At 34.7% G+C, this 13,820-nt stretch overlaps 1 protein-coding gene across 2 annotated transcripts in view; it reads right to left on the reverse strand.

Annotated features, from left to right (window-relative positions):
* ITGB3BP (integrin subunit beta 3 binding protein) overlaps positions 1-13,820 on the reverse strand; it is a 90,782-nt gene that overhangs the window by 4,087 nt on the left and 72,875 nt on the right. For both annotated transcript variants that reach the window (XM_027113973.1, XM_027113974.1), the window contains exons 5-7: positions 11,678-11,756; positions 11,177-11,270; positions 10,788-10,847 (exon numbers count right to left, since the gene is read on the reverse strand). In XM_027113973.1, coding sequence (XP_026969774.1) covers positions 10,788-10,847; positions 11,177-11,270; positions 11,678-11,756 — 233 coding nt within the window. The remainder of the gene's footprint in view (positions 1-10,787; positions 10,848-11,176; positions 11,271-11,677; positions 11,757-13,820) is intronic.

Genomic DNA, 13,820 nt, shown 5'->3' on the forward strand with positions numbered 1-13,820 from the left:
AGTGCCTTGTTTAAGGCCACTAGCTAAAGTAGGTAGTAGAGCTGGTGCTGGACATCTAATCCAAATCCCATTCTCTGTTACAATGCCAGGCCCTGCAAAGAAGTCTCATCAGTTGATCATGGCTGCCAGGACAGTTGTGTTGAGAAAGATTCTGAGGCCAAATTTAGGATCCAGCAAAAATCAGTACTTCGATCAATGTGATGTATATCATAGCACAAGAGTAAGGAACAGCAGCATGTTTGTTTTCTCTACACTGTCTTACTGGTTCTGGAGATGAAGATCTCAGAACACAAATGAAAAGAAATTTACATACAGTGATGCAGTTCATGAGTAGTATTTTGACAGAATTCATCCTTTATATAGCAATTATATTCTTTCTAAAGCATATTTTGGATTGTTACTTCCTTAATAATCTTCACTGGTCCATTTCCGCCTAATGAATGAAGTCTGAGCTAATTTATTAGCCTGGTGATCATAACTGTCAATGATATATCTGGAATCTACTGTTCAATCATTCTGCTTCTCTGCCTTTTTTCTTCATGCTGTTATCTCTGCCTAGTATGTTTACACAGCCCATCAACATTACCCATTTTTCAAATTCCAGCTTCCTAGTAAAATACAAACATTTCTATTACTAGGGTCTTGGATGGCCCTCTGTTAGAGATTATGTACAGTGGAATAACTAAAACTGATTTTAAAATCATGAACCCTTAAATAATGACCTAATCACTCTATCCTAAAGGCGGTCTATGTTGTGTATTCCTATACTACTGCTTATTCTTCATTTCGTACTTAGAGTAGGAAAGAATGTTTACTCTCCTCAGTCTGAAGAGGAAGAAATTTCTGTCAACTCTTCTGCTCCCTACAGCCCATGGAAAAGTGACAAATTTGACTGAAGTCCCGAACAGTAGTCCACATTTTACCAGTCATATTCGGCCACTATTCTTACACAACACTCTTCCCCACTATTCAGCTTCCCTTTCACCGTCTGTCTACTCTCAAGTCCAGCTGGCCTTCATGCTTCATAATTTCATGTTGTAAGGAGACCAGCCCATTTTCTCTCTTCTGCAACCAAGCATGTAAGGTAGGTCTGTGGTCTTTACTGTTATAGACACACGTGGACTTGGGTCTATTTCAAGGATCCAGCTTTCTCCTCAGGTTCAGGAGAGCACATGGGATTCAAGATCTAGATTCAGTATGGGAGAGGGGAGGTTCCACTCTGCCTTAGTCCACATTAGTTACCCCAACCTTCTACCAGAGGGCCTGCCATGTTGGAGGTTAATTCCTCCACTAATCAAGTTGACACTTTGATCCTCGTTGGATTCATAATCTTCTTTTGTACTTGCTATTGTACAGAATCCTAGAAAGAAGAAGGGTCTGAACTTGTGTCACTTATCATAGCTTGCCTTATATTATTATTATTTCATGTATATAATATGAATCTTATATCCTTAGCTTGAATACTAGGTTGGCATTAAGCAAAGTGCTTTGTTTATACTAACCCTCACACTTTTGTTAACCAAGTGATTTATTTACCCTGTTTCTATGAAATGTATCTCAGCATCGCTCGTCGACATTAGCCCAAATCATGCTTTCTCCGCCTCTTTTGCTGGTCTTCATACTGTCTGTGGCCTATGGGTTGCTGTCTCCCTTACGCAGTCTCTCTTATTGTAACATTATTTTATAAAGGCTCCATTTTCTAAAGGCTCTGGGAGCGAATGCATATGGGGTGCTTACCCCCACTGAATAATATAGGTCGGGAGGAATAATAACTGAAGTGTGACAGAGGGCAGAAGTGATGTGCAGACAGGGAATCTGGCCACAGTGGTGTCAGGGGCATTGTGACTGTCAGAGGTTTCTAGGGCATAGGACAAGATCAGGGAGTTTAATATCCTCCCTTAGTCATACCAGTTAGGCAGCTGTGACAAATGTATAAAGGAACATGGAAGAGAGGGATCTAAGGAAGTCTTGTGTAAGGTAAGTTATAAGCAGGTTTTGAAAGACAGGTAACATTTTGATGATGGGGGAAAAGGTATGCCAAGTAGAGGAGACAAGAACAAAGATAAGGAAATGAGAAAGGTGCTTTCTGAGGAATGTGTCTAGGTATGAATGGCAAATAATCTGGAGTGACTGAGGCACAAAGACAAATTAGAAAGGTAAGCTGGGGTCAGATCAGGGAAGAGTTCTGAATGATGGTATAAATTTGGGTTTTACTATGAATATGGTGGAGTGACACCTTCGAAAGCATAATTTGTTCAGTAGCAGGACAGGCTGTAGGGAAACGAGATCAAAGAGCAGAGAGGCAGGCTACAATGAGGATGCAGATAATCTGGATGAGAGGTAATGAAGGAATAAACCAGCGCAGTGGACGTGGGAAGAAGTAAACGTTTTGGGAAGTGATATGCCCTGGCAGCAGTTTGGATGTGGGGACAACTGGATCAGACAGAATTGTAAGGTTTTCAGCCTTATCACTGGATGAATGTAATCCCTAGAAAGGTAAAATGAGGGATAATATGAGGGGGGGATGAAATCAGCATATTAGGGGAATAACGTATGGGAGCTGAGATTGTTTACAGCTCAGGAGGAGGGTGACTTATACACTAAGGTGAGAACGAAAGTCAAGGAATGGATGAGATCATGAGGAAAGCACCCAAGGTGAGAAGAAAACATGATCAAAAACCCAGAGAAATGTCTCAAAGGTAGTCAAGTACATTTCACTGTTATTTCTCTCTGTTGCTTCCCACTAAAAGGGAAGTTGACTAGTAGGTCAACCTTAATTCTTTCAAGTTTTTTGAAAGTACTACTCAAAATAAAGACTCAAAAACATCCCTAACATGTGATGATGTTTACTAGAATCCATGAATACAAAGCTATTCTCAGTACTCTTAAGTTTCCCAAAAGTTCATTAATGAGACTGTCATATATTAAATGTGTATATTCATTTGCCAAATGTATGACTGTGAATATTTATGTGTGTATATAACCGTGTATTTATGACAACCATCTAATAGTTTGCTGCTGGATTTCCATAGGTCAGAAATTGTATAAAACATTTTACCCTATAATGAATGAATGTATGTATTTGTATATATATTGTATACTTAAAACTTAATAGGATCTAAAACCTTTGAGCAGTCATGAAACCTGACATTCACTGATTACTACCATGTAGTGGGCAAGAGCACAGGCTCTGGCACCAGACTACTCTGGTTAGTATACTGCCTCTGTCTCTTAAGTGATTCTGGTACAAGGTACTTAACCTCTGTGTCTCAGCTTCCTTACCTGTAAAATAAAGATAATAACTATCTACTTCACATAAGTTGTTGTGAAGGTTAAATGGGATGCGTATAAGTGCTTATAACAGTGTCCGGCACATTGAAAGTGCTCAATAAATGTTAGCTATTATTATAAGCTATTATTTATTGTATAATACAGAATGAACATTTTAAGGAGTGAAAGTGATACAATTTTCTGTAGAAGATGCTTTGCAAATATTTTAAAAACAGTTAGTTAAGAAGATAATATTAATCACTTGAGATACTATTTCCAAAGAAACGTATTTTCAGCATAGAATTCTTTTTTTGCATTAATTTTTTTCTGAGAGAAAACAGGCAACATCTGGTTAGCTTCTAAGAATCTTAATATTGATGCCACTAAGTCTGGGATAATGCTAGTTTTTACTGTGAACCTTCAGTTGCAGGTACACGAAACACTAATGTTACATCATGACTCATAATGCTTCTAGCTAATATGTTATAGTAAGCTATTTATAAATATATCATTTTTACTTGTATTGCTGAATCCACAGGAATTGTTTTGAAGGAAAGGTACAACTAATTAATATGTAATTATTTACTTAATTCAGCACATTTCCAAATTCACTGACTTGTTATGTCTTTGTTCAGTCAGATGTGCCCTATAGAAACTATAACCTACCTCTCACTATTTAGTTAGCTATTTTTACTAAAGGTACTCAATTAAGGGCCCTCTTTATATTCACTAAAAAATATGCCCTCTCTGAAAGCTAGCCTGGTAAGCTCAACAGTGTTCTCTTTCAACAGCCTCTAACTCACAGATCTTGTTAGACTGCCTTCCTATTATTTATAAGAATAGATAAAATATACTTTCAACTAATGTCCCTATTTTATTTACAGACAGACAATACCAAGTTTGATAATATAATTAAAATGTTTCCACCTGAAAAATAACCAGTGAAATCTAACAAGGCTAAACCTAATTATAAAGGTGAAACAGTACCTCGGTTTAAAATGGTTTTAAGGAATTCATAGCTATCAAGATCATATAATTAATTCTATATGAAAGAAAAAAGACTTTTTTCCCCAGAAAACAGTGCAAAGTAAGTTGTCATAGTAATGATGCAGAATAAATGCTTACAATGAAATTAAAGAACCTACACATAAAGTTTTATTTTACATTATAAATAACAGCTTTGGGGCTATAAATTCTTGTTTCAACAGCCTACAGATTTGCCTGATTCTGTTTCAGAACATACATTTAAAAATTTAGGATGAAAACTGCCAAGAAACTTATTATTATAACGTGTGCTTATGTTTTATTATAATTATTCATCTTTTGTGCTAGGTTCTATAATCCTGAGGGCAGGACTATGTCTGCCTTGTTTTTTAGTGTATCCCCAGTGCTAGAATAGTGCCTGGCTCCTAGTAGGCATTCAATAAATATTAAATGAATGAGGCATGTAAGGAAATAGCAATTTATAAGTATTTGAAAATATCTAAATAATTCCTTTAAAAAATTCTTAGAGTGGCCATTTGTTTTTATTCATTCACTGAATATGCATTATGGACCTTCTATCCAGGTTCTATACTAAACTCTGGGACTATAGTATAGAGATAAGACTTTTGTTTGTTTGCCAAGGAGAAGCCCAGAGAGAGCCCTGTAACCAGACAATTACAATACACTATCACATGATACATTTATAATCATTCAGACAAGTGTTGTAGAAGCCTAGAAGATGAAGCAACTTAGCCTTTTACCTAGGCGAGCTGGGGAGAGTTTCAAATGATGTGACACTGAAGGCTGACCTTAAGGAATGAGCAGGAGTTTGCTAGACAAAGAAGGAAGCAAGTACAATCCAGGCAGAGAGAGAAGTAGTAGAGAAGCCTGGCGTCCTGAGAGACAAAGAAGGAAGCAAGTACAATCCAGGCAGAGAGAGAAGTAGTAGAGAAGCCTAGCGTCCTGAGAGAGAGAGAGATTCCAGAGGACTGAAGCATATGGTATGAACAGTGTGAATAAAAAAGACTACTTTCTGCCTATGTGAGGTCTGAGCTGGAGTAAGAAAAACACCTAATATGTACTGATTGCCCAAGTCCTGCTTTTAACTACATAATTAGTTATATAACACTATAAATATCTGCTTTATTATTATATACATGTGTTTAAAATACAAAAACCACTTAGAGAATTTATCTAACACTTTGAGGAGCTTTTCTGACTACTCTAAGAGTTAAAATGGGAAAAAAATGTTCACCTGTCAGGTGACATAAAACCGATTCCTACTAAATGTGCCAGAATAATTTTTCTCCACCTCAAGAACAGTTAGTCTTCAGTCTGTTCATTACTGTCTTTTTATAGTATTTTTATTTAATAAAACCTATTAAGACTACCATACAAATCTCTTTACTTATGCTTTTATCTTTTAACTGATCAATTTTTATATTGCTGACATCCCTTCTTCACCATTTGCTCATTTAAAAATTCATAGTATATGAAATATGTCTCTGGAGAAAATGTCTATAAAATTTGTTACAGCTGGCAAATGTGTATGAGTCAGTGATAGCACATGACTAAATGCTTCACAGAAAATAAAATTTGTTTCTGTAGTAAGCAGAACTGTTTAAATGTTATTTATTTTTATGTTTCAAAGAAAATATATTGTGAAGTGCTGCATTGATTTAATACGCAACAATGTCTGTGTACACGCTGTAGAAGGAAAATTTATGAAACCTTTGCACAACTCCTTTAATTGAATTTTCCAAATCTCTCACCACACACAAATAATCAATATCTTCTGCAGAGAAAACCAGTCAGAATTATTACTGTCTTTCGTTTCAATTTTGTTGTCATCAGCACATACAGAGCACCTGGATATTTGTAATGCCTGATAGCAAGTTATTTACTATATTTACACCTCTTAAACACATAATTGCTATTAAATGAGTTAAAATCTATGGTTTAAATTATTTTACCTAATTATTTAAAAGATAAAAGCATCATACTTCTAGTAAAGTATAAAAAAAATTAAATCTTGGAAGAAATTATTTAAAAGGCTTTGAAAATAAACCAGTTTGTTTTTCCTTAAATCCTAGACAAATCTCAAGTAAGCAGTCGAAATGTAGCTCTAAAAGTGATGAATAGTGTAAAGCAAAAGCATGAACATTTATTAATAGGAAAAGGTATGACCCACATACAGCATATGTGACAACTGAATCCTTATAAAGAGTTGAGGACTACAGTTGTACATTAATGTGTATTTGTGTCACCAAAACTAACATCTCTATTTTTTATCTCCAGATAAACTAATGTTTATCTGGTGATAAACATAAGAATGTTAACATAAACATAAGAATGTTAAAGCATAGGGGAATTTTTGTTGTTTCTCCTAAAATTCATCATGTCTAAACCTCAGTGCTTTTAATATTGGAGTATTTGTTTGAAAAAAGATATTGCTTAATGTTAAGATATAACAGAAAAAAAAAGGTAGAAGTTTTCTAGGAGTAAAATTATTTAGCTGATATGATGAATACTTTTTCAAGACTGAGTGGGGGAAAGAACAACATATTTTTAAGCTAAAAAATACTTCAGTGGGTGGTTAGAATGAAAAGGCAATATCAAACTATTTTATAGTCTTAGAACAGAAGGAGTTTAAAATTTGTCCTGTGGTCCAAGAATTTGAAAACTTCAAAATCCTATAACCAAGATGAATTTTACAATGCAAGAAGACAGTAAGTTAGCTAAAGAAAGCCACAACATGATAGTTTGTGCTTTTTTCTTTTTAAGGCCAGAGCTAGAAATTCTGAAATATTTTGTATTATAAACAGCTGAAACAATCAACTTTTTTGAACAATGTAAAGTTCAGATGGTTACATTTCATTTAAATTATGCATACTTCAACCTACACAATTATTCTCAAAACAGATAAAATATGTTTTGGACTGAAGCTAAGTGTCTAGATTTCATATCTTAAGTGTCTAGATTTCATATCTTGGCAACTGCTCTATAATTTGCTTACATTCTTTTAAAAAACATTTTGTTTACTGGAAGTACTAGTCACAGACAAACAATGCTGGTATTTTCTAATATCTCCAGAAAAAATGAAAATACCAAGTACAATATAATGCCATCTATTGTCTCAGGAATATTTGTATCAAGTTGCTTTATGTAGGGGTTGATTATGCAAAGTAAATAAATTTCATGCCTTCCCATGTGATGATAATGTGACATTCCATCTGTATCAACCCATTGAATGGTCATATGTTTTAAATCTTCAGCATAACAAATTAAAAATAATTTTGAAAATTCACATCCAAATATAACAGAAAAAGAACCTTTCATTTCATTATTTTTCTAATAGTCATAAAGCCAATATTATTAAGGAAAGTGAAGTTAGGCTTACTTCCTAAGTAACTGAAAAAAGAAAAGCCTTCCTTTGTTTAAGAAATTTGTAGTTAGCAAAGGAGGTCCTCTTTATTCATATGCTCTATCAAGGCATTCCCTAATGTGTAAGGTCCAGTTCTGAAAACTATGAAAATCTCAGTGTACCTTTTCATGTTACTGTGTATATTTTAAATTTCCCTGGAATAGTTTATATAAAGCCTTAGAATGTGTGTCAGATGTCTATTTAATTAAAACACTAGAGTCTTATCTTTACAATTATACTTCTCTGCCTGTAATAAAGACTGCAACTGATGCTAAACAAACAAGCACTGAAATGAAAAAAAATAAACAGAACTAAAGGACCAATCAAAGGTGCAATGACAGCATAAATGTTGGAATTCTTCAGTTATTGTGTACTTTAACTATTCTGGGAAAATTTGATAAGAATCTGAAGAAAAAAAAATCTGAAGGACATTCTTTTTTTTTTGCAGTACGTGGGCCTCTTACTGCCGTGGCCTCTCCCGCGGAGCACAGGCTCCCGGACGCGCAGGCCCAGCGGCCATGGCTCACGGGCCCAGCCGCTCCGCAGCATGTGGGATCTTCCCGGACCGGGGCACGAACCCATGTCCCCTGCATCAGCAGGCGGACTCTCAACCACTGTGCCACCAGGGAAGCCCTGAAGGACATTCTTTTGATAGTGAAACAAGTAATCTGTTTATTTTCATTTTCATAATTACCTAATAAAACAAATCCAAAACATAGGGCTGATTTTTATATTATGTAATTTGTGACTATATAGTTTATAATATTATGGAGATTCTCAAAACATTTTAAAATTTAAATAATTCTGGGTAACAGCATAGTAAAAGAAAAGAGTAAATTAGAAATTTTTATAAAAAGATGAAGGCTAGATCCCCAAATAAGGAATATATAAAGCAAATAGTTTGAACTGTCAAAAAAACTAACAAAACCCTCTTAAATTATAAATGTATGAATAGAAGGGGGTGAAAGTTAACTTAGCAAAGAAATTTACATATAACATGCATGTGTTGGTGTCCATCACCTTTAACCGAAAAAAAAAAATCCCACTGATATTAAAAAATACACATATTAGGAACCAGAGAAAAAAACAGGGAAAAGTATTCCATAAAAATATTTAGCTCAAATTCAAATTAAAAAATTCAATCTATTTTTCAGGCAATATTACTTTAAAAAATAAGTTGATACACTAATGAAGATTTGAATACCTCAGTAAATATTAAGAGCTAATGTAGCTCTTGCCAAGAAACAGAAATGGAAAATGACATATATTTTCATATATATATTTCTATATAATTTATATAAATACTATATATTTAATACATCTTAGCTCAGTTTTCATTTAAACCACAACAAATAATCAATGCTTATTAGAAACTTTAAAGCATGATTTAGTGATACAATCTCCTCTATGCATGAACACTCAGTTCTTAGGGAACACCTGGTAATGGGCAAGTCAGTTTTAATGCCTAAAATACTAGAAAATGGTTTTAAGGCTGATCATGCAGACACACACAAAGAATCAGTATGTACTGGATGACTGAAAGGAGATGACTGTTTTAACATGTGGAAATAACTTTAATGTCTTAATCAATGTTTAGGGAAGGAAACAATACTTTTGGGAAATTATTTCCCATTAATTATTAGCAGTGACAGTTCACCTATTTGTTCTACAATTTTCCCTTCCTCACAAGCCTAATGTAAAGCCTAATTCTAATTAGTTCTAGGAAATTACAGATTAAAAAAAAATTACACCATTGACACAGAATATATAGAAGAAAGATTTCCTCTAGTTGGGAAATAATAAATATTCCAATTTCCCATTATGATCCTCTAAAACTTGTCAAGTTAGTAGAGATTAAAACCACTGAAAACCAGTTACACATTATAATCCAGTTACACAGCATCAGAAGAGATCTCAAGCCTTTTCTAAGGAAAGAGCTGCCTTCATGCTCTTAAATTCTATGGACCCTAATGGGAGTTAGCTGCCCAACTGAATGGCTCAGGAAGCCTGCTCAGTTCCCTTCCCACATGAGTTTTGGAGGAGTTTTTCCATGGCTGCTGCCCTACCATGACCCAGTTGGTCTTTGGAACTGACCAGCAGGGAATCTAGCTCTTTCCACTGCAAACTCATCGCTGGCTTTGTTAAAAGATCCTAAACACAGACTAACATACTAGATTGGTTGAACCAGTTTCAGTTATGCCTTACGTTTGAATCTGAGAGCAGGGATGACTGGATGATTTCATTTGTTTTAGGAAGAGACAACATGGAAAAATGCAAAGACCATACTTTTTGAGTAAGACTGGTCTTTAGTTGGAATCCCTGCTCTGACACTTAAGTAGCAGTGTCTTTGGGCAAGTTACTTAATATTTTTCTGTGTCTTTGCTGCTTATCTATAATGACAATAATAGCTATCTTGCAGGGTTGTTGTAATGATCTGCTGATTCTAGTATTGGGAACACAGTAATTATTAGTCCTCAACAAATGGTAGTCATTGGTACTCAAAAATGGTAGACTAAAACATGGCTATCCACTTCAGGGCTACCTCTATCTGCAGAGTTTGCCAAATGGCACTCATGTCAGTAATATTAAAATCATCCCTCTTAAGTTGGTCTAATGGTTTTAATATTTTATAGTATTTTGCTTACTGAGGTATGAATGTGCATGTGTTATGAGAACTTAAAATCTGCTAATTTAGTTTCCCATACTGTGAAATGCCCCAAGGTGTGAGTTCACAGTAGGTCAAATGTCATTAATAATCTGAAAGTTTTCAGAACACTGGTTACAAAGTAACTTTTTATGTTTTGTGGATCTTTCTAATTCACCATTAAAAGCTGCCATATATTAATGCATTGTTGCCCCATTTGTCTGTATTCTCAAAAAGAACTTTTAATAGAAGAAAAAATTTAACTCTTGAACTGGAAATTGTATTTCAAAAGTTCAGTCATCAGGGAAGCTGATCTTACCAGACACGGTCTTTTGCTAAATGCAATATAATGTTTTTCAAATGAGATTCGTGGTCTTTTAAAAAAAGGGCCCATGATAATTGGTTGAAATGGTAAAATAAGATGAAAGGATCTCTTTATGTAATAAATTAAAACACAACTCTCACCTTTGTTGGGAAGTCCTGAATTCTTCTTTTCAAATAGGTTTTGTTTTGTTACTTTTGTCACTAAAGGAAAAAAAAATCTCACATTAAAAATTAATACAGAATATTAAATAATTTCTCATTTTGGAAGAAACAACTTCATAAGAAATAATTTCAAGCAATACATACTTATAAATATCAAGTATAAAATGCAATACCTTATATCTTTTGTAAAGAATGAGAACTGCATTAAAAAAAAGCCTAATACCAGTTACCAAGGTACATTCTTTCCCTTCACATTCAAGAAGAATCCCTGAAATAACATATCCTGGCAAAAGATATGTGGCTTCCTGTTCTAAGTTTGCAAACAAGTAATAGAGAGACACGATCAAAAACTCATAAATTTCTCTTACGTAGGTCTTTTGTTTTCTGCATTTCTCTTTTTAAGACACCTGATGTATGGGAGATACCAATGAGATTTTCAAGCTCTCTACTGTCCTCCAAAGCCTAAAAGAAAGTCATCTTAAATGAGTTAAGTTCTCTACAAATATAATACTACTGACAAGTCTAGTGAAAATACAGTATACTGCTTCCTTCATATGAAAAACTTAAACTCTATGATAATGAAATTTAACTTTTTCTGTTAGGTTAACTACTGCAAACCTTAAAATACCTGAATAAAAACAATTCATTAACTAAAAAGACTAAACATAATTAATAAATTTACTTTTAAATGTGAAGAAGCCAGATATTACTAAAATATTATGGTTAATTAATGTTCATACATGAAAAGAAGTTCCCATGAAGAGTAAATTGAACATATCCCCTGTAAGTTCTTTCTGGGATTGGATTCTCCTATTCTTTTTCAAATAGGGTAATAGAATATGAAAAATTATATGCCAAAAAAAGCAAACCTGTATATTACTTAAATTTTGCATTATTTCCATGAATTCGTCTGATGATTTCTCAACTTTAGATAGCAACATCATGAATCTATGAATGAAGAAAAAAGTATTCAGCAAGATCAGGCACTTTCAGAGCTTTAATTCTTTTGAAAGCATCTTTGATTCAGTTTTCTAATCCTTTTCTTTATATTTTTCAAAGTGGTAAAAGATGTAAATGCTCCTCCTTCATGCTTTCATTCCTTTACAAACAGTGTATTTTACCAACCATCCTGTCCTTTGGTGTTTCACTTTCTCATTCCCACTTTGCAGTGGGAGAGAAGATATAGCTGGCTTGTCCTTTCTCCCCCATACCACTTTGAGAAAACTAATACATCCCCATCTCCTTATTGACCTAGATCTAAGCCTATGAATCAGTGTTACCCAGTGATCTTTAATAAAAAACCAAGTTTTTTAGCTTTAATATATCTCAATGTGACAAAGACACAAAGGCACTCTTTTAAATTTGAAAACAAAGAAAACTTCACTTTGTAATCCTACCTTCCTTCTAAACATATCTCTAGTTAGCATATTAGCATTCTGGAAAAATCTTAGGTTTTAAAAATATTTTTATAACTTTATACCACACTTTCTTGCCTTAATATAACATTACACACACACAAACACACACATATTCATGTGTCTATAATTTTAAAAGCTGCACAATATTGTACCTAATGAATACACCAAAGATGATTTAACCATTTCCTTATGGCTGCAATTTTAGTTTCTTTTTCAATTTTAAGATCTCATAGCTGTGTATGATAATCTATACCAGTGCAGTCTAACAAAAATATAATGCAAGCCACATACGTAATTAAAAATTTTCTAGTAGCCACATTAAAAGAAGTAAAAAGAAATAGGTGAACTTAATTTTAATGATATATTTAACTCAATATATCCAAAGTATTACCATTTCAACATGTAATCAGTATAAAAATTATTCGAGATATTTTATACTTACTTTTTTTTTTCAAAATTCAGTGTATACTTTACACGCATAGCACAGCTCATTTCAGAATAGTCACATTTAAAATGCTCATTAGCCATGTGTGGCTGGCTAGTGACTACTGTTTCGGAGAGCACAAATCTATACTATCGATTTTATGAGAGAAACTAGATAGTCTCTTTAAGTGCTTTTCAAAATCACATCAGTGTTATCCATTAACATTTGCGTGCTATTAAAAAATAAGACAAATGTGATGTTAAATGTACATACACAATGAATATGAACAGTATGTTTTTCTTGTTTTAATTAATTTTTTGCTGCATTGGGTCTTCGTTGCTGCACGTGGGCTTTCTCTAGTTGCGGCGAGCGGGGGCTGCTCTTCGTTGTGGTGTGCGGGCTTCTCATTGCAGTGGCTTCTCTTGTTGCGGAGCACGGGCTCTAGGCGCGCAGGCTTCAGTAGTTGTGGCATGAGGGCTCAGTAGTTGTGGCTCGCAGGCTCTAGAGTGCAGGCTCAGTAGTTGTGGTGCACGGGCTTAGTTGCCCTGTGGCATGTGGGATCTTCCTGGCCGAGGGCTCAAACCCGTGTCCCCTGCATTGGAAGGCGGATTCTTAACCACTGTGCCACCAGGGAAGTCCCTGAACAGTATGTTTCAACTAAGTAAAATATATATCTAAGTATACAACAAGGAATGGAGAGAAAGCATTATGCAAAAGCTAAAAATTATGTGAGGACAGTGGAATTACAGGTCATATTCTTTCTTTAAAAATTTTCCTTTATTATTATGCATTTTACATTAGAAGTCATCTATCTGTCTGAGGCCTCAACTGCTCACCACTGGAACCTCAGTTTGTGACAGAGTATCATAAAAGGATTCCATCTCCTCCAATTGAGCTCCAAAAGCCTGAAGGAGCAAGATGACTTAAGTGACTCCCACCCAGGGCTGGGAACCTCCAGCTTCCCCTATATTATACGTAAGGCTACTAAGTGCTTCAGAAGTGCAAAGCTGAGGCAATTAAGCTACTCTGCTATGAGGAGGAGTCCTAGGGGCTCTTTTCCTTGCATCCCTTTCCTGGGAGGATTGGAGGGGAAGAGCCTCTCCACACTGTCTTATCATACCTTAAGGAACTGATGCTGTTCCCTGTCTACCCTCAGGGAATTGTGTGGGA

Source organism: Aethalodelphis obliquidens, unplaced genomic scaffold, assembly GCF_003676395.1.
Source record: "Aethalodelphis obliquidens isolate GAN/ISIS:26980383/991018 unplaced genomic scaffold, ASM367639v1 scaffold13, whole genome shotgun sequence".
In the NCBI taxonomy this organism is placed as follows: domain Eukaryota; kingdom Metazoa; phylum Chordata; class Mammalia; order Artiodactyla; family Delphinidae; genus Aethalodelphis; species Aethalodelphis obliquidens.